Source organism: Urocitellus parryii, chromosome 4, assembly GCF_045843805.1.
Source record: "Urocitellus parryii isolate mUroPar1 chromosome 4, mUroPar1.hap1, whole genome shotgun sequence".
NCBI lineage: Eukaryota > Metazoa > Chordata > Mammalia > Rodentia > Sciuridae > Urocitellus > Urocitellus parryii.
In genome coordinates this window covers 140,183,505-140,206,258 of record NC_135534.1, presented here as the reverse complement: position 1 = coordinate 140,206,258, position 22,754 = coordinate 140,183,505, and the positions used below count along the sequence as shown (strand labels likewise).

At 33.2% G+C, this 22,754-nt stretch overlaps 1 protein-coding gene across 2 annotated transcripts in view; it reads right to left on the bottom strand.

Annotated features, from left to right (window-relative positions):
* Window positions 1-297: 297 nt before the first annotated feature.
* Abhd17b (abhydrolase domain containing 17B, depalmitoylase) overlaps window positions 298-22,754 on the bottom strand; it is a 38,803-nt gene continuing 16,346 nt past the window's right edge. For both annotated transcript variants that reach the window (XM_026389251.2, XM_026389252.2), the window contains 3 exons: window positions 8,063-8,532; window positions 4,559-4,738; window positions 298-1,838 (listed from right to left, as the gene is read on the bottom strand). In XM_026389251.2, coding sequence (XP_026245036.1) covers window positions 1,619-1,838; window positions 4,559-4,738; window positions 8,063-8,529 — 867 coding nt within the window. In that variant the 5' untranslated portion in view covers window positions 8,530-8,532 and the 3' untranslated portion in view covers window positions 298-1,618. The remainder of the gene's footprint in view (window positions 1,839-4,558; window positions 4,739-8,062; window positions 8,533-22,754) is intronic.

Sequence of the window (22,754 nt, the reverse complement as noted above, 5' to 3'; positions counted from 1 at the left end):
ACTGCCATTGTCTCTCTCATATGCGGAAGCTAAAAAATTTGACCTGAAAATAGACTAGTGATTATTGGAGATAGGGGCAGGAAGGAGTGGAAGAAGTAAGGTGATTTATCAGTACATGCTATATACATGTATGGAAATATCATACTGAATCCTACTAATATGTACAAATAATAGATGTTAATAAAAAACTCAGAAAATTTCAGAACTGAGTCTTATAAAGGTGAATGGGCATTTTTCACTCTTGTGTAGGAGTAAGGAGGATGGAAGAAGGCAAACAAGCACAGCTGAGTGGTATATTTGTTGTTTTACTGTTAATTTGACACATCTGAACCAAAGCATTCACAATACTTGATATACGTTGTAGAGAATCATATACTATAGTCTTAGACATAACCACAGAACAAGCAGAACATTAAAACTACATAAGGCCTTAAAAGATATCCACAGTGTGTATTATTTCAATATTCATTCATTTACAAATTAGACTACATACCGTTAATTTTATTTTTATTTTTCTTTCATTGTTTTATTCAGGCAGGATTCATTCAAGGAAAGGCAACTTAGTTTTTGTGTGTGAGCTTTATTTTTTACTATACTGGTTAATATAAAACTTATGAATTAAATATTTTATTACCTCCTGCATACAGGAGTAAATCCATGAAATTCTTAGATAGTAACCCAAATGAGTGGGTCCTATTCTTAAAAATAGCCAAAGTGAAAAAAGTCCAAATAGCCAGTCTGTTTGTGGTATTGAAGAACAACTAATGGACTTTCAGGTTTTCATACAATGAAGAGTAGTACTACAATTCTACAAGATTAGTCAAAATTTGAAAACAACGTTGCATTACAAATCAGTCTTGAAACCCTAAATGCCTTTTAGGTAACTAAATAAAATTTTAAGTAGTTGCCTCACAGTATCAAACTTATAAATCCAAACTAGTTAAAATTCAGTGCCACTATGACTGCATTTACAAGGTAACTAATTGGTAAATTAACAGATGGCATAAAAATTAAGACTTACTTCATTTTTAGGATAAATGTATTATAACGAGAATACAGAAAATTCAATGTATTTTACAATAAAATAGCCATTTAAGCTCCCATCCCTGTACAACAGGGTTAGATGAACCCTATTTAGCTTGATGTTTTAAAATTTTATTTTTACAGTTTATTCTATTATGAGTACTTGAATTGCTTTAGATATACAGCTTTTTTAAAGAATATTACATCATTTGTATATCAGGATAAGATTTAGTACATTGAGATGTTTTAAAAATATTTATAAATTTGTTTCTGATATGCAAAAGCATTTGGCAATACTTTTACATCATTTGATTTTATAGAACTAATTAAAATTTCATACAGTACTCATCTTGATGTTTAAAAAAAATTCACAGAAAAAATATAAATTACACAGCCTGACTGCATGATACTGTTATTTCCAGTTTCTACTTCTGGTAATTAAAACCTTCATTAAGTCTGTTAACAAATCATTACCTGTACATTTTTGAAGGCAACTGACATGATTTGTAAACAAAACCTTCAGGTTTTATATTATTTACCAAAGAGTGCAGTTCAGCAAGAAAAGAAAACCCAGTATGCAAATTTACAGAATATTTTACAAATTTACCAGTTCCTGTGACACAAACTGTTTCAACCTTTCAAGGTACTGTCCATAAAGTTCCACATCATTATGTCCTGCTCCTTCAACCCACAGAGGCTCTACAGGTCTTTGGCAACGCTCAAATAATGCGAGGCCATGTGAAAAGTCAATAACTTCATCTTCAGTCCCATGAATTATTAATACTGGAGATGTTATCTTAGAGATTTTGTCAATGCTGTAGGGGAAAGAAAGAAGGGTAAGAAGACTCAATAATATGGCTATGTAAAAAGAAAGAAATTTTCTTGTGCTATAACAGAAAATTCAAATATTTGATCTCTAAGATTAAATCAGATTTTAAGATTCAAAAGTTGCCTTTTATATTAAGTCTAACTGAGGAAAGTGACCTTCATGTACTTCTGCTTTGGTGGAGTCATTCAATGCTGTCATCCTTTTGCACTGTTCTAAAATACTGATTTTTGTTTTTAAACTCAGGAAAACTTAAGCTTTCAAAGACAGAAATTAAGAACAATTTCAAGTACGTGCCAATTTTATCTCCTTCTGCACTCATATTCTCCCTCCTAATTTCATACTAAAATTACAACAAAACATTTTGGGTTTTGTTCTTATTTTGAGGGAATAAACAAACAAAGATAGGAAGAATGTTAATGCACCAAAATTTTAAAGCTGGAAAATAAGTGAATGTGAGAGAGAACTGATTAAAAGGATAGGAGAAAGCAAATACAACTTTAAGCAGATAGAAGGGTAAAGTGAAGAAGCAACCCAATTTGTAACAAAGAAGGCTAAGGAATTTGCTATGGAGATAAAGGTGGGGGATTAGAATATAGAGAATTTGTTCAGTTTGTTAAAACATATCCTCCTCTTTCATAGGTCCCCTTTACCTCTCAATTGCAACTAGGTGGTAAGCCACCTTCCCCCAAGACTGAAGGTTCTGTGAACTCAGAATTGTCAGAGTTTAAGGTAGAGGTATCAGTCACAGAATACTCATATATTCTGGCTATTATGAACCCTACTTGGTTTCCAAGAATACTGGAAGCTAGGCCTTCACTGCCCAAGGGGCAATTTTAAAAAGAGCTTTCTTTATTGATTAGATTAGTTCTTTAGTTTTTCACTCGTATATATGAGCAGATAGCCAAGAATTATTAGATATTGGAAGAGAATACCTCAAATATAAGATAGAGATCAAAATAAACAGAATATTCAAAAGACAACTTGGAGGAGTCAGAAAGAGAAGAAACCTTATAAAGAAAAAAGTTTTTCAAGAACTTTTGAGAGAGAGAAAGATAACATTACAGCCTTAAAAAAAGAAAATCACCAGACACAGTGATACATGTTATAATCACAGTGGCTTGAGAAGCTGAGATAGGAGGACTGCAAGTTTGAGGCCAGCTCTGCATTTTAGAGAGGACCTAAGCAACTTAGTGAGACCCTGCCTCAATAATAATAATAATAAATTAATTAATTAAAAGAGCTGAGAGCTGAGGATGTAGCTCAGTGGTAAAGCACCCTTGAATTCAATCCCTAATTAAAAAAAAAAATCTTGCAAAGAAAGAAATTAATCAGTGAAATAATTCAAGGCTGAATTTGCTAAGAAAAATTTTTGTATTATGTTTTACAAGAAAGATGTTTTAAGTATAAAGGAATTAAAACTTTTAAAAACAAACTGTTTTAAAATAATTTACAGCCAATGCTATTTCTGCTCATGTGAAGTAAAAACGGGAGCTAGACAGAAATATAAGATGGCAATGGTACAGATGCCATCACTTCCCTACATTCATTACTACCATTCAGCTAAACAGAAGTAGCATAATGTATATACCTAAAACAAAACTAAACCAAAAACAATTAAAAAGCCACAGTGGTAGAGTGCTTACTTAACATGCAAGAGGTCCTGGGTTCCAGCATCACAAAAATAAAGCAAAATAAAAATTTAACAAAACAAAATCCCTTCCCCCCCTACCCCCCACAGCCTACTTGAATGATAAGATCACATGCTCCCATAAGCTTCCCTATTAAAATGATCACATTCTGGCCAACATAAAAAGATTTATGCTTTGAAATAACCTCCATAGTTCTTCTAAAGAACCAAAGGATAGATTGGCTTTTGGCCTGTCACTCACACACACAAAAAAATCTTTTGTGTTGCTGCCAAGATAAGAAAGAAGACTGAAATTTGCCAGTTTCTTCCTTTTTGTCTTTCTCCCCTCTGAGTAAAACAGGACATCAATTTTTCTAACTATGAAGAGAAGCAGAAGAGAACATCTGCTTTTCTCGAGAAACATGAAGAAGCTGCCTTTCTTTCAATCCATTTAATACTGTATGTTTGCAAATTTTGTGATAATACTTATTCTAGTTCATTTAAGACACAACCTTTTTTTTGTAAATTAGGTGTCATTAACTAGAAATTATTCACTCATTTTTCCTTCTACCTAGCCTTCTCCAGTTTTTTTTTTTTTTTTTAATCTTACTCAATGGCATCATCATATGTTGGCAGCTCAAGGCAGAAACTTTAGAGTCTTACTCAGTTCTGTCATTTTGCAAGCCTATTCCCTTTTCTGCAATACTACTGCCATTATAAAGGGTACAAGGCCCTCCTTGGTACTTCTTATGTGGATTACTATTACTCAAACATTTCAGCCTGCCAATACCCTTTTCACATTAGTTTTTCACAATTTCTTTTTCTTTTTTACTTAATTTTTTAAGATATTGATGGAACTTTATTTTATTCATTCATTTACATGTAATGCTGAGAATAGAACCCAGTGCCTCACATGTGCTAGGCAAACACTCTACCACTGAGCCACAACCCTTCATAATTTCTATGTGATATAAAAAAGTTTATGGCTGAATAAACTGTATCATCAATGCATGCTATGAAAGAAAAAAAATCCCTTAAATGCATCTTGGAATTGAACTATTTTGAATATTGCCACTTACTTTGGGAATGCATCAAAACAGTAGGTCTTCTTTGTATCAGGAAAAGCAACTCTCATTCCAGAGGTCAAAGGAGAATGAAGAATAACAGCAGCACTCTCATACCGAGCAGCAAGATCCACAGATGGTACTGTACCTATACTTTGGCCATATATGATCACATTTTCAGGACGAATGCCATATCTATAAAATTCAAAAGATAAAAGTTGGACAAGCAATGTTCCATCATTCTCTAAAGATTTGCTATTAGAATGAAAAAATTAGACAATATCAATTTATATTTAAAATTGAACTTTCTTAGTTATCACCATCATGTTGTTGTTGTTTTTTAACTTTTTCTTTTTCTGTAGTGTTGGGGATTGAACCCAGGGCTTCCACATGCTAACAAGTGTTCTATCACTAAGCTATACCTCCAGCCCTATCACCATCATTTTTAATACTAGTTAGTAAGCTCTATATTCTCAGCTTATTTCATCTATATTCTCAACTTATTTAATTGCCCTTGGGATCAATCCCCAGTACCCCGCCCCCACCCACACACATTTATTAAATCACTTATTAAGCTCTACTAATTAAAATCTGGCATATTGTTGTCCTATAGAATACCTTATGTTACAATTGTTGTCTATATAATACCTTAACAAAAGTTCTTTATTTATCTAGATATTGAGAATAAAAATGCTACATATAGTTATGGTCTGGAATGAGTATAATGAACAATTTTAGTCAAAATCAAATTACAATTTATCTTAAAGTTTGTTTACCTGTAAAAATAGACTAATGATTGAAAAGATCAACAGATAAAATAGAATTCCAAACACCATGTGGTTTGGTTAATTATGAACAGACTTCATTCTACAAGTCTCAGGAGTATTTTACCCCTTTTAACACTGCCACAGATCTAAAAATGTGAACTCACCGACTCAATAAATATTTATTGGTTATCTATTATGTTCCAGGAACTGTATTTATCCACAGTATAACTGTCCCAACTGTAAACTACTTGAATTGTAGGTGAAGTGATACAGGAGCTAATGAACGTAAGGTGAAGGGTTATAGTGACCTTAAATATGTCTTTCCACCTACAATGCAGACAGTAGTCATTTCTGGTAGCCAAGAGCCATTTGCCCAGCAAACACCATCTAGTCTTTTGGAAAGGTAAGGGAGCTTTCTGAGAATCTGAACATTCACCAGGAAAGAGCAAGGCTAAATACCCATGTGTTCTCTTCCAGGAGCACAAGACTATTCGAATTATCCAGTTAGTGACATACCTCCACATAGTTTCTTACACAAACATCTGTGATATGACCCAGAAGTGGGGTTTCCAGCTACACCTGACTCTAAATGTCACTCAACTCAGAAATGCCTTTTTATTTACAATTTACCCAGTTGTACATGCTCCATAGAAAAGAAGATATTAGGAGAGAGAATGTGTGCAGTCACAGCACAACTCCTAACATTGCACTACTGCTGTCAGATGAATAGAAGCACTGTTGGTGGCAATTATAGGTTGTGGGCTCAAATGAGTAATGGCAAGAGTAGCAGGGACATCTCCTAATTAAGCATGAACAATTTCAGAATAGTATGAGTTAGAAAGGACTTTAGAGACCATCTAATCTAGTTGAGTTGCTTAATGAGCAGATGTTCAAAGTTAATGATAGACTTATAATTATAACCCAGGTAAACCGATTCCTGCCTGGTACAGTGTTCTTTCCAAGAGAGCACACATACGCAGAGCTCAAGATTTGTGAGAGAAGGCTTAATGGTGAAAACCAGGCCTTTATTTTCTGTTGACCCATCAAAAGGTCAGAAACTGGGATTATTTTCCCAGTTGAAAAGTTCATTTATTTATTTCCCTCTTCCTGACTACTTAACATTTTACTTTTGGCTGGTAAAAGAAATACATGGCATGTGTTCTAATTATATACATTTTGTTAGAGGATAGATTTTCAGAACTACAAAGGATTTTGGAGATGATTACACTCAACTTTTTCAGTAAAAAGACGAGGAAACAGGCTCAGAGGAGTGGAATAAATTTCCCAAGACTACTAACTCTTTCAACTGTGCTTAGTTAGGGTTCAACATGAAAAAACATACAGGAGAGCTCAAACAGTATGTGGTATTATTTAAGAATTTATTCTGCACTTATTCCTCATTAATACTTGTTGACAGGCAATCATTTTAGAAAGTTTCCTTCAAATTGGTATCTGGCCAGGTGCAGTGGTGCATGCTTATAATCCTAGCAACTCAGGAGACTGAAGCAGAAGGATGACAAGTTGAAGGCCAGCATCAATAACTTAGCAAGTCCTGTCTCAAAAATTAAAAAAATGTAAAAGGGCGGAAGATATGGCTCAGTGGTAGAATGCCCCTGGGTTCAATCACAACTACCAGAAAACAAACAAAAAATCTGAAAAGAAAAAAGAAAGCTGACTAATCAAAAGAGGGAATATTTTTCGATAGACATATACTCATGTTTTGTTTCAAAAAAGTTGTCCTTCTATGTTAAGCACTAATAATAGAGGCTATCTACTTTACCTTGGCACCTTCAAAATCATTATTATAGATGAAATTGACCAAATCATGCTATGTGCATATATAACTATGACAAAATAAATTCCACTTCTATGTGTAAAAATGAATTCCACTATTTTATATACATGTATACGGTACACCAATAAAAATTAATTCAAAAAGGATTTGAACCACTCTCCCAAAACCACATTATCAAGCTATACCTTATAAGTATATCTTTGTTATATGAATCATATCAATTATTTCAGTATTTTAAAAGATTATAATACTTTGTGAAATATAATATTCCAATGGTTGACTTTGAAAAGTGGGTAGTATTTTGTTTATTTAAGGCCTAATGAAACTAATATCAGTACAGTTGAAAAAGAGTTTTATATTTCTAAAAAAGTTACACCTATTAACAAACAATTAGGAGGTTCTTTGACACCATTAATATTTTAAATATTAAATTAGAAATAGTAAGTTTTCTTTGTGTTTTAGTTCTTTAGTACAATACTCTGGAAGTCAGGCAGCTTATCAATATATAACATCAGAAAACTTAGATATCTATTTATTGTACACTAACTGCATTGATAATAAATAATTTACAAAAACTTGAGATTATTTCTCCAAAGTTTAGGAGTCCAGAATGTAAAGTAAAATCTCACCTTTAAATAATATGGAATTACTGTTTTTTTTCTCATTCCCTTAAAATGCTGAAATTTTGAGTAATTATTTGTATATCATGCACCAATAAGTTTTTTAAAACCAAATATTCATCGTTGCATTTAACTTTAAAAATTCACACATACATGCATTAATACATATACAAATCTGAGCTATCTTTAAAAAAAAGTTTGTTATTCTATAAAATTTAAAACTGAAATCTAAAAGTTGGACTATTAATATTGGTAAATATAATCTTTATATGGTAGTTCAAGGAATATGTAGTAAAACCAACTATTGTGTAAAAAACAATTCCCAGTCGAAATTTACCTTGTCCTAAGACTAAGCCAGGCAGCTTCAATATCTGCATAGAGGTTCTTCTCTGTTGGCTTCCCAGAACTTGCACCATATCCAGAATAATCATATGAGAATATATTACAATTAATCCGTGATCCCAGTCCTATGTAAAAGCTGCTCATCTGACCAAGATCAACAGCATTTCCATGTGAAAAGAGTAAAGTATATTTGGCATTGGGTGAGCAACGCACAAACATACAGGCAATTCTGTTGCCTTTGCTGGTTCCAGTCATAAAACATTCGATAGCATCTTTTTCTCTAGAAGAATACTGCCAGTCTGCTCTTTCTGAGAGGTGTAAAGTCCAGCGGCTTCCACTTTCATCACACATCAGTGTGTAAGTTGGATCAGGTGGCAAAAATGCTAGTTTAGAAGCAATTTTCCCTGGGCAAGGAGGACAGCAGAAGAGGCAACACAGCTCACTAAACGAAAGATTATTCATCTTCTGAAAAAGAAAAGGAAATCACACAGGTTTTAATAACTGAATGTGGACTCTGTATTCTCATATAATAGATTAAAACAAAGACCTGAACAAATACTACTGGTGGTCAACATCTAGTACTATAATTTCAAGTATCCTTCTCCCAAGAGCTTTTTGGCATCTTCCTAGGAATACATTAAACACTGAAGTGAGGCAAATATTCCTGGCCAATAGGCAGACTCAAATATTTTATGTTTCAAATAGTGATGATCATTATTCTCATTTAACAAAAATATGAAAGGTGCAGAGGTATTAATTTACAAATAATATAGATGATATAAATTATCTTTAGGTTAGTTTGTACTTTCTGTTTAATTCAGTGTACATCATTATACCAAAAACAAGAGGAAATCACTTCAAGAGAGTGACTAAAGAATTGAGAATACATGAAAATATATGAAAAGGAAAGAATGCCCTTTTCATTCAATATTGAATCAAAATATACTCTATAGTAATATAATGTGTTGATTTCCCAGTGCAAACACAGTAAGTAGAAAGAAGCTGAAATAGTGCAAGAAGAAGGGAAACAAGGCTAAACATGACATGAAAGGTTTTAAAAAAATGAGTAAAGAAAGGAAGGACAGAAAAGGGCAGATATAATAAACATTTTTTTTTTTAAACCCAGGGCATTCTACTACTGAGCTACATTCCCAGCCCTTTTCATTTTATTTTTTATTTTGAGACAGGATCTCACTGAGTTGCTAAGGCTGGTCTCAAATGTGTGATCTTCCTGTCTCAGCCCTGTGAAGAAACTGGGATTACAGACATGTATCACTGTATCTGATTTGGAAAAACCTTTACTTGATGTTTACCTGAATTCTTTTAAACCAAATACAGTCTGAGTGTTAGCCTAGTTGGAATAAGAATTATAATAGAAATAAAAATTATGCAATATCTACAGTGCTAACTTTAACTAGCTTCCTGAAATATGTGCTGAGAGGGTTCTGAGGGCATGCACAGGGCTTAGCAAGACAAAGAATATGTTCTATTCCAGAAGAGTTGACCCGATATATGAGATATACACACACACACACACACACACACACACACACACACACACACACCACACACCACACCACACACACACATGAGTTACAAAGGTATGATATATCAAGGCAGTGTGTTTAATAATCAATGCTGACCTACAACAGTCAATTAAAAGCTCAATTAATAAGTAAAGTATATATAGCTAAACTATATTCCTAAATTAGTTTTAAAATAAATCTGGCTGGGCTGGGGCTGTAGCTCAGTGGCAGAGCGCTTGCCCAGTATGCATGAGGCACTGGGTTCGATCCTCAGCACCACATAAAAAAAATAAAATAAAGGCATTCTGTTCACCTACAACTACAAAAAAATAAAAAATAAAATAAACCTGGCTAACAGAACATACATAATGCTGCAGATGCTTCTAAGGATTTAAAACATCAAAGGAAAGAAGCACACAAAACTGCAGTGCCAAGGTCTTGTGTAATGAAAAAACAATGTGGCCTTCTTAATGGTGGCAAAAGAAATTATTCTTACCTCCACTGCCCAAAAGCCAGATAACTACAGCCCATTCAGTGATAACTCACAAATTATCACTTTCCAAATAACAGATCTGAAATAGGGTAGAAATATAGACCTGCTTTTTTAAAAAAATTATTGCCTTCTTCTCTGTAAATCTGAAAGTTTTACTGTTAACTGAGTTGAGCAAGTTATTGAGTGAACACATTTTATTCTTGATTTAAAAAAAAAAAAGCATTGACATAGCTTGTTAAATTTAAACTTCAAGTCCAACTTACAAACTTATCTGAATGAAAATATTTACTAGTTATCCTTGGGAAAACAGCAACAAACAAACAAAACTAACATAAAACAAACAAACAAAAACCTGAAATGACAAGGCAGTGACTCATTCTTTAGGAAGATAAGTCTTGAGACAACAAATTGAATTTATAGTAGAAGCAGATTTTTTTAATATTTATTTTTTAGTTGTAGTTGGACATAATACCTTTATTTCACTTGTTTATGTTTGTATGTGGTGCTGAGGATCCAACCCAGAGTTTTGCACATGCAAGGTGAGCGCTCTACCGCTGAGCCACAACCCCAGCCCAGAAGCAGATTTTTGAACGAGACAAATTAAGGATTTAAAATAAGTTATAATAAATCCTTTTGAAAACGAGAAAAACTACTTACAAGATGAAGCAGGAAAACTGTTATAAAGAAAAACCCAACTGGAAATTCCTAGTTTAAAAAATTATTAGGTGTTGTTGGACTGGAAAAGCTATTGATGGATTGGAAAAATGAATTGGTTTAGCAGCTGAAGAACACATTAGTTAAGTTGGAGGATCGGGCCAGAATTTCAGGGTGATAAGAGAAAATAGAAAATAAAATTTAGAAGAAATGCCAATATGTATGCCATAAGAGTCTGAGGAAAATAAAAAGGAAAAAAAAAACCCAGAAGATAAAAAGACTTAAGATCTTCTTAAAATTAAAGATAATTCATATTGAAATAGCTCCAAAAGTGAAAAAAGGATATCGAAGACAACTTTCACAGCTAGACACACTATAGTAAAACTGAAAAACACCAGAAACCCAAAAGTTTCTAAAAAGGAAGCATGGATCTCACTTTCAACTGAATAAGTCAGTTTTCAACAGCAACACCAGAAACCAAACACACTGGAAGACAATTTTGAAAGAAACTAAAAATTTTAAACTTATGCTTTTCACATAACTGAAATATCATTTTATAATAAGAATAAAATAAAGATAGCTATAGGCTTACCATAACTCAAAAGACTTATCAAGCCAAAGACCTTTTTTGAAAAACACTAGCAAGGAAGGGAATAAATTCCAAGAGAATTCTTTTCTGAAATTATGAGAAATAAAGGAGAATAGCTAATACAATGTGCAAGTAAGTAATGAGCAATTTTTTTGTTGGGTATAGGGGTTACTGGGAACCAAACCTGCGGTGTTTAACCCCTGAGACATATATCCAGACCCTCTGAAGAGAGTCTCTTATGCTAAAAGCTTAGGCTGGCTTTGAACTTGGGATCCTCCTGCCTCAGCCTCCCAAACCGATGGGATTACAGGCATGCACAACCATGACCAGAGAGGAAATATATTTTTAAAGGTAGTAAAATATATCTCTAACAATCCAGAATAAAAGTTCTAGAGAATACCAACATGGAGAGAAATGGAATATAATTAGGGAATATTAAGAGATGAAAATGTGCTGGGGAATCTGACTTGTTCAGAATGACAGTGATAAACAACTCTTAACAAGTCAGCTAAAAGTAGTAAGAAAATTATACTTTGTAGGCTATATCTAATGTAGTTATATTAGCTTATTTTTTTTCAGAGTACCCAACAAGAAAAGAGTAAGAGAAAATAACAACAAAAAAAATTAATGGTAGATAACAAAATGAAGAACCAAAACTTGATTCTTAAAAAAGGTTTCCATTATAACTATTTGCAAACAGTATTAACAGAACATCTACTCAGTGCCAGAGACTATTCTAAATGCTTTTTTAAAAATATATTAACCCATTTTATTCTTTCAACAACACCCTGACATAGAGACTATCTTTTTTCCCCTTATTTTTTATTGGTGCATTACAGGTGTACATGATGATGAGATTTGTTGTTGTACATATGCACACAATACAACAATATAATTTGCCAATAACACTTTCTAGCACTTGCCCACTTCTTCCCTGCATCCCACCCCTGGTCCCTTCCTCTACTTCTACTGATCTTCATAGGTACTATGTTTATACCCACTTTGCAATTGAGGAAACAGAGGCACAGAATAGTTACAGAACTTGCCAGTAGTCACATAGCTGGTAAAATTCTGGAAGCGATAAATGGAATGATTCTAGAGAATGAATTCATAATCTCTATTTTGTTGAAAGGGTCCTCAAACAACATTGACCATAAGGAGGTAAATGTTATAAGTTTATTTTTTGGGTGTCCCCCAAAGGCCCATGTGTTAAAAACACTGATGACCAGGATGGCAATATTGGTATGTGGTGAAACACTTAGGAGCTAGGGCCTAGTGTTGGTTGTCTTTAGGTCACTGGGAGTTTGCCCTTGAAGGGGTCCTTGGAATCCCAATCCTCTTTGCTTCTCTTTCACTTTCTGGTCATGTGAAGTGAGCAGTATGGCTTTTCTACGTTTCTGTCATGATATGCTTCCTTACCAGAGCCCAAAAGTCAAAAGGGCCAACTAATCATAAATAGGAACCTTCAAAAATGTGAGCAAATATAAAAACTTTTCTCTTTATAAGTTGGTTATCTCAGATTATATTTGTTATAGTGACAGAAAAGTGACTAACAAAATGCTACATGTAAAAGGAGAAAGAGCTACAGGAAAAAGTTTTTTAAAAAGGCAACTCAGTGGCAGGAAGAGCTGTAATACCAGTGATTTGGGAGGTTGATAAAGGAGGATTGCAGGTTCAAGGCCAGCTGCAGAAACTTAGCAAGACTTTAAGCAACTTAGCCAGATCCTGTCTTAAGAAACACCAAGACAGTGAAGACAATCTATTGAATGAGAGTAAATACTTAAAAGGGCTGGGAATGTAGCTCAGGGGTAAAAGTTTCCAAATTCAACCCCCAGTAACCACTCCCAAAGAGTACCTGTCAATAAATTAAATGACCTCAAATGCATAATTTCTTGAGTAATGCAAAAGGAATAAATTGGCACAAGAAACAGGAGGCAAGAAAACATAAATAACCATGAGAATTTGAAAAGAAAATTTAAAAAGCCACATTCACCTAAAACAGTTTCCAAGAAAAGTTATTCCAGAAATAATAAATGCTCAAAACTCACTTCCTGAAGCTATTATAATCTTTATACTAAAAGTGAGTAAGGACTGCACAAAAATATAGAAACAATATGTAAAATGCACATAAAACATGAAGTACTATAGTTGAAAGAATGATGACACTTCCGACGTTAAACCAAAGTAGTTTTCCACATTAATAATTAAAACTAAGAAAACCTATAGATAACACAGAAACAAAAATCATGATCTACAGATGACATGACTATCTAGATACAAAAGTCAATGAAATCAATAAACTTTTAAAACTAATAGAGTTCTCAGCAAATTTGGCAAATACACACATTAGGGGAAAACACTACATTTCCATGTTATCATTAAACAACTAAAAATAGAATAAGTAAAGTAGTATGTAGAAAATCTTTCTGCAAAAAAGTTTTAAAAAACTTAAAAAACATGGAATGACTTTATAGTAATAGGAATGTTAACTCTCTCAAAATTAAATTCAAGATAATTCCAATCAAAATTCCAATTTGATATCCACATGCAAAAGAATAGAATTACACTCCTACTTTACACATATGCAGAAATCAACTCAAAATGGGTCCAAGACTAAACAGTAAGTTCTGAACTATAACATTCTCAGAAGAAAATAAAAGCATAGATCTTTGGGAACGTGTACTGGGAAATGATTCCTAACTATGACACTGAAAGCACAAATAATAAAGAAAATAGACAAATGAACTTCTAAAACTTTTGTGCTTGAGAGCATACCACCAAGACAGTGAAGACAACCTACTGAATGAGAGTAAATACTTGTAAATAATGAATCTGTTGAACAGACTTATATCTAGAATATAAGAATTTCCATAATTTAACAATAAAAAGATAACCTATATAAAAAAAAACTCAACAAAAACTCTAAATAAAACAATTTTAAAATGGGCAAAGGATCTGAACAGCATTTCTCCAAAGACAGACACATGGCCAATTAAGCTTGTGAAAAGCCGTTCAACACCAATAGTCATTAGGAAGATACAAATCAAAACCACAATGAAATAAATATCACCTCAAACCCACTGGGATGGCTATAATGAAAGACAGTTAATAGCAAGGGTTGGTTAAAATGTGGAAAAACTGGACATTTTCTGGGTAAGTAAAATGATGCCACAAAATCAGTCTGGCAGTTACCATTTCAACAAGAAATTAACTTAAAAATAACTTCCGGGTATTCCAAGAGGAATGAAAACCTATGTCTAGAGAAAACCATGTACATGAATGTTCACAGCAGCATATTTATCAAGACAAAAAGTGAAATAAAATAACGCAAATGTTTGATTAATGAGTAAACAAAATGTAGTATATCCACACAATGGAATAAAAAGGAATGAAAGGTTTTAAATGTACATGTTTAGAAAGAATGCACAAAAAAATTCAGGAGACTATTGCTTATGTTTAGTATGTGGAAACAAAACAGAAGCAGATTAATGAAAATCTATACATCTAAGTTGTGGGGAAGGAGACCTATTATGAAAATTAGGATTTACTTTCAACAAAGGATTCTTTTTTCTTTCTTTTCTTCCCCTCCGCCTTTTAAAGTTTGCTGCTAGAGAACTCACACTCTGAAAATTTCTACCACTGAGCTACCTACCCGCTTCTCATCCTTACACTTCACTTATAGCAAGAGGAATTTCCTAAAATTATATGAAATAATTTAAGAATCTGCTTCTCCTGGTAACTTTTCCCTGCGCACTGACAAAGGAAAAAGATGAGCATCGGTTCTTTTACACCCAACAGAATGATCTACTACTATACCTCCTTCTACATAAATTACTAACATTACTCATGTCAATTTCTGATGTAATTATAATTTACTGAAAAACTTCTTTTCATCTCCCTATTGTTTCTTGGTAATAATGCAGATTAACTTGGCAAACTCTTATAAAATAGGGTCAGAGAAAACATTAATGAAAACTTATCTTTCCTTCATTTTGTGTGATATTCTGAAAACTGTGCTCTAAATAAAATCTATGTTGAGTCAATATCTTATCCTATTTACAGTGTAGGTAATAAATAATAAATAGCAAACTTTGCTAATACTAGATTTTATGTTAAAAAATACATTGTAATGTCTAAGATGAATTACTTTGGACCTGGTCTCTATATGTATAAATCTGGGAAAGTAATTTCACATACTGTTTTATGTAATGTCACAAAGAGAAATCTGAAATTAAAATTTAACAAATAGCTTCTAGAATTTCCAATGTTCCCGAAAACAAGCATTTCCTAGATTTTAAAAAATAAACAAATCTCTAATAAATTCAAGAACAAAAATAATTAAAAACATGAAGACTCTACAAAATGTAAAAATGGTTTGCCTGCTATTGTAAGAAAAAAACTCATCAATTTTGATATTTCTCTGCAGTGATGGGGACTGAATCCCCTAGACGCATGCTAGACAAGTGCTCTACCACCGAGCCACAGTCCCAGTTCCGCTCATGCTTATTTTGATTACAAATATTAAAACCTGATGTTTTAGATGAACAGATGAAGAAAACAGAAAAAATATATACTTAAAACAGAACCTACTAACACCTGATGTGAACAAACAGAGTAGATGTTTATTAACAAAAAGAAAAGACCAGAGTAGACTAGAGTGACAGCAAAGGCACTCAACTCTGAAAATGTAAACAAAAATTGGAATTTAGGTCAGTTCTGTGGAAAGGGGGCCTGGAGCCCAACATATCTCAGTAGAATGACCTAAGGGAATCTAACATAATAAAGGCGATCAATATATAACAACTTGGTAGTCTTGGTATAAAGATCAAAAGAAAGGCATATCATGGTTCATTTCAGTTATTATCTAAGAACATCATTTATGCCACACACTGTCACCTCAAATCTAGTATGTAACAGGTAACAGCATTCACCCAAAATATACCCAAGAAGTGTTATGGTCTTTACAGAGCCATACATTTACAATTTAATACACACAGAGAAGCTGAACCCTTCAGTGAAGTTTGTCGAAATGCTCCTTTTTCAGTAAACCTGGAACATATAGAATATTCACAATAATTTATAAATTTTAAAGAAGGTATCATAATGTTTTAACATATTTTCTGTGTTATGGAGAAATATAGCTAGTGAAACTCCTATGTCTATGAGGTAGGTTGTACTTCTTTCTTCTTTTAGACTGTAAAAAGAATCAGCAGCAAAACCATTCAGCTGCCTGTGAGATCACAGAATCTGAAATTCTGGTGACTTTTCTAGCAACATTCAACTCTGCCTGAAGAAATGCGCATAGACTACTATATGGGAATAGAAACAAATGGAAAATTTTAAAGAGTATCAGATTTTTTATATTTCAATTTGAAAGGAGAAATTTTAACAGAACTATTTTCTTCTTTGAAAAGGAACCATACTCGATACTAAAGTTACAATGTAAAATACTAGGAAGATTCTATACATACTCAAAGCCAATGAATTACTTGGGGTATTTTGTTGATAAACTTGACAAATACCCTGATAATTCTGAGTTTAGTTTGGAGAAGTTTCTCAAATTGGAAAAATGTACTCGGTGATTCTAAGATTACTTTTCCACTAGTGAAAAAAACTGGTAGAAACAACCGAGGAGAAGATAGCAAGCATCTAACCAAGAGACATCAAAATAGTTCAGTCCTTGTGTAAGTTATAAATTATTATTATTTTTTAATAAAAAGTTAGGCAGTGAGATCAGAAATAAAGAAGTTGTATCCATGACATTACAGAAGAAGAAGAAAATAAAGGCTGAAGAGCCTATGTACTATACCATGTAAACACATTTTGGGTCAGAAGTCCACACAGTTCAATGCAGATATTTCTATACTTTTGTCTTTCCTTAGTTTTTAATACTATTTGAAGAGGCTGGGAGTATGGTTCAGTATGGCTGGGAGTATGACTTTCTAAAGATCATAACACTTTTGGGGAATATTTTGGTGAATGCTGTTACCTGTTACATACTAGATTTGAGGTGACAGTGTGTGGCATAAATGATAAATCCTTAAACAATAACTGAAATGAGCCATGATATGCATTTCTTTTGATCTTACCTAGCATGTGTGAGTCCCTGAGTTAAATCCTCAGCACTGCAAGATACACACACACCCCTACCTATCAGACATTATACTATTTAATATGGAGTCACAAACTATGTGTAGCAATTTAAATCTGTTAAAATTAAATATTTTGTTCATTAGTTCCACTACTCACATGTACCAAATTATACAGTACACAGTAACAATTCCAAATCCTACTGGGCAGTGCTGAATTAGAACCTTAGAAGCCCAGACAACTCAGAAATAGAGCTCAAATACATCACATTCATACTAACTTCAAAAGTTCATTCTGTACACACAGGCAATTTTGATAGATTCTCTGAGGAAGCACATGTAACCGAGATTACATACACAATACTGTTTTAGAAGACCAATCTTGATAAAAATATTATAAACTTATTTCTGATAAAATTCTAATATAAAAGCCAGTTTTATAAAAAATAATGTAAATTAACCAAGATATTTATATGCTTTAAAGTATGGTTTTGATTATCAAAAGGATTTATGTTCTAGGCAGGTTATATGTAAGCTAGAGTTGCAAGCAAACTATAAGAAACTATCTTGTGACTATTAGCTAGCTCTTTTCTGAATTAGCCCAAATAGAATTCTAAATACTTTTATAATCTTTTTTTAAAAAATATTTTTAGTTACAGGTGAACACAATGGCTTTATTTTTTTTTTAATGTGGTGCCGAGAATCTAACCCAGTGCCTCACATTTGCTAGACAAGCACTCTACCACTGAGCCATCTATTTAACACATTTCATACTACATGGTATCTATCCATAGCATAACAATCTGATTAAGGCTTTCATGCATTTCAGAAAACTTAAGAATTATTGATAATATGTGAACACAATTTTTAAAAAGAGGCTCATATTACTGGTACCCCACTTTTTTTTTTTTTTTTTGCTTTATAAATGCAATATCCTCTGAATTCTCAATACTTTTTTTTTTCTCGCTATTCTGATAATATATTTCAGGTATTTGCTCCTTGGGCTTTCACTGCTTCTTCACTGATTTTTCTTATGAGGAAAGAACTAAATTGAGCTTCATTTGTATTTGTTGACTCAGAGGACTGATGTAGTCTGAAGAGGAGGATCAACTGGCTATAGGCTTGGGATGCCCTTAACTGTCTGATTGGATTGTGAGGGTTCCTGGATTAATCCACTGATAGCTGAATGGACTACTGGAGGGCTGAAACTAACTTGAGGAAGTAGGCACTGTGGTTGTGGCTTGGAAGGGTTTCTCTTCTCTCTTTCCTCCTGGCTGCCATGAGCTGAGCAACTTCCTTCCACCACGCAGTTCTGCCATGATGTTCTACCTCACCTCAGGCCCAGAGTATTAGAGCCCACTGATCATGTACTGAATCCTCTGAAACGGACCAAAATAAATCTTTCCTCCTCTAAGTTGTTCCTGTCAGGGATTTTGGTCACAGTGACAAAGAGGCGAACACAGGAGGCAATACCTCACTTTATTTTTCTATAAAAGGAGTAGTGTGAACTAAATACTAAGGTTTCTTCTAGTTCTATAATGTGTTGTGACTAAGATTCTTCTCATAAGTTTCAAATTCATCACTTCATCGTTCACTGCACGTAAAAGAATGAAATAACTTGTAAAATTTAATATTCTCACTCCATTACTAAGAAACAAAGAACCTAGTTTATAGCACATTAATTTATATTTGACAATTTATAGTTCCCAAGATGTAATTTTGGGGATGGGGCAAGTGGAGAATAGGAAGGTATTCATAACCGGATAAGAGGTTCCCATTTCCCAGAACTGTTTTCCAAAATGAGTGTTTTCTGTGTCTCCTATGCACTGTAGGGAAATATTTTGTTTTTCAAATTGTGAAAAAATATACATACATCAAAATTTGACCATTTTTTAATGTATAATTCTGTGATGTTATGGGTACCCAACTGCTGTGAATGATCATTACCAGCTCTCTCCAGAACTTTTTCATCTTCTCTAATGATATATCCAATAAACAGTAACTCCATTTTCTCCTTTGCACAGTCCAACAACAACCATTCTACTCTCTCTCCAAATGTGACTACCCTAGGTACCTGGCATAAGTAATGGAATCATATATTTTGTTCTTTTTTTTTTTTTTTATTGGCTTAGGGTCCTCTATGTCTTTAAGGTTTATACATCTTGTAATGTATGTTAGAATTTTCCTTTACTTTGAAGCTAGAATAATATTCTATAATATGTATATACTTCATGTTTTGTTTATCCAGTCTTCCATTGATGGGCATATTTTTGGCTCTTATAAATAAAGCTGCTATGAACACAAAGAAATATTTGGTCAAGTCCCTGCTTTTATTTCTTTTAGGAAGGAAACAATGTTTTGAGCAGCATAAAAATATTTTAGTTTTACTCTAATGTAGATTTACTTTTCTGAATTATTTCTTACTTCCCATCAACTGGAAACAAGATAGATATACTGTATCTAGCCAACTTGTATATACATATAAAATGAAGCTAAAGTAACACTTCAAAGTAAGTTTAAAAATCTGAATCAAAAATACTTCAAATTTAAATATTAAAATTAGGAGGAATGAAGTATTCAAAATACTTGTTTAAAATTCTAAGGCAAAAACTTCAAGTATTTCAGCTTTAAAAACAATTAAGCCAGGGTGTAGTTTAATTGGAGAGTACACATTAGCAGGCAAAGACTCATGAGTCCAATTTCTTCCCTAGCAAATTCTCTAAACTTAAAATTTTCAGAAATTTTATATCTTTAGTACCCAGTGAATTATCACTAAAAGATTAAATTGCAGTGTGTACATACATCATTAAAAGGTATCTTCTAAAAGCATGGAAATGTATTAATGGTCCAGAAAGTCCCGTTTCAAAAGGAGCTAGACTTCTTGGGCTTCAAATTGTTTCCTCTTCAATCACCAACTATTTTCTAACCATTAAGTCATGTTTGTAGTTGTTTTGAACACTACCATTCATACATTCAACTCCTTAATTGTGCATACTTAAATTTAAGTATATCTAAAACTGACAATGGCTTCCGCAGAGATGTCACTCAAAAATTGAAGTTTGTGAAATCAAATCAAACAGTATTGTCACTGATTTGTGGCAATGAATATTCTAAAATTGTAGGTTTAAACTTTGGTAAGTTATGAAAGCCAGCCTAGTGTTTCTTTATCAAAATGCATTTACTAATAAATCTTGTTCAAAGTACTTTTAGTCCTTCTAACAATCTTACAAGATAGACATCATTATCCTTCCTCCTCTGATCCCATTTACAGATGAGGAAATACACGCAAAGAAATTCAACTTCTATAGGATCACGATACTAGTAAAAGGTGAAGACAGGATTCATATTCAGCAATTCGAGTATACAATGAATGGCTTCTTGATGCTTAGTTATATTGATATGTAGGAATGAAACTTCTTTCTACTGAAAGATAATGTGAGAACACAAAGACTCCAAAGATTTCAGTAAACTACAACAACAAAATTCTACTATTGGATTTTTAAAAAGGTGGAACAACTGCTCAGAATATGTGAGTGACAGGATGTATGTGGAGAAAGAAGTGAGTGGCCTTGGCAACTAGAGGCAAAAAAAAAGCAACAGAACCTAGACTGGGGTTGGGTCTGTAGCTCAGTGCTTGCCTAGCATGTGTGAGGCACTGGATTCAATTCTCAGCAATGTACATAAAGAAATGAGCAAAATAAAGGTCCATTAAAAATATTTTTAAAAACCTGGACTGGTGTCTACACAACCACAGCTTCATTGTTCTGTTCTCCAAAAGATTCTAAAGTGTGACTTTTTTTTTTAAAGGAAGAAATCAATATATTACCATGATCTTCAAATATATAAGGATTCTTGGAAGTCTTTGGATATATGCCTTGATATTACTAAATATCTATTTTATAAAATGTACTTGAAAATAAATGCCAAACTGTGATACACTCTCAAAAGTGTCTCAGTTTGCAATAACACCTACACAACTACTCCAAGTATATTTCTCACTTAGATTCACTCTGATATATTATTGAATGTGAGACTGCTTCGATGCTGATGGGTGGCACTGAATCTAGAAATCAATCTGGAAGAACTGAAATCTTTGAAGTCTTTGTATTCTCACATCATCTCTCCATAACTTCTTAAAACAAATGCAGATTATATTCACTGACTTCGTACATAGCAACTCTGCATTATTACAATCTCCAAATTTCTATTATCCAATTCTGATATCTGCGCATTACTTTTTCTTGCTTTACCACACTGACTGGGATTCCAATACACTGTTCTTGGTGAAAGAGGTGACAGTAGTCTTTTTAAGACTAACACTTACTGTAGAGTTTTGTGTGGGCATTTTTTTCTTAGTTTTTAGTTCCAAAGAAGTAAATACCATATCTTGCATTCCTGGAATAATTCTACTTTGGTGATAATGTATCATCTTTATACATAGATAGCCTTGCTTTACTAATATTTAACATAGGATTTTTGTACTTATACCATGATTGAAAAAGGCCTTTACTTATTTTCTTTCATATTTTTCATTAGGTTTTTGTATTAAGGTTATATTAGCCTCATAATTTAATTGAGGAGCATACTTTCTATGCTAAAGAAAGATTAGTTACATTTTCTCATAGGCAATAATCAGATTTACTCATATTTATTTACTACAGATTTTCTGTGCTTATCCTCTTGCTATTTTTCTTTAGAATTTCCCCCTTTACTTGAGCCTTTAAAATTGCTATTACAGCTATAGCATTGAGGACAGAAAAATGGATAACTCACAAAACAAAAGCTGCCTATTGAACAGAAACTAATGATTAGTCTTAATATATATCAAGCATATACTACACTTTTGTGATTTATGGACTTAACATTGAGTTAACTAATGGAGGACAAATGCAGACACCTATGCTTGGAATAATGTATATTATCTATCTATCTTTCAGGGTTGCTCTGAGAACTAAGTGAAACCTGTGATACAAATCTGAAATTAAAACAGAGAGGCTGGGCTGGGGATGTGGCTCAAGCGGTAGCGCGCTCCCCTGGCATGCATGCGGCCGGGTTCGATCCTCAGCACCACAAAGATGTTGTGTCCGCCGAAAACTAAAAAATAAATATTTTTTAAAAATTCTCTCTCTCTCTAAAAAAATAAAAAATAAAAAAAATAAAACAGAGAGGCTGTTCCAGGAAGAACTGAGGTTTTATCAGCTATTATTAACACAATTCTACCTCAAAGTAGTGTATATCTGGCCTTGAATGATTTGTTAGAAAGCTTAGCAGGCTGCTTGGGATACGTATTATCCAAGACTTGGAAATAGGGGAGAAGAGTGGGAAGTGGTGTTAGT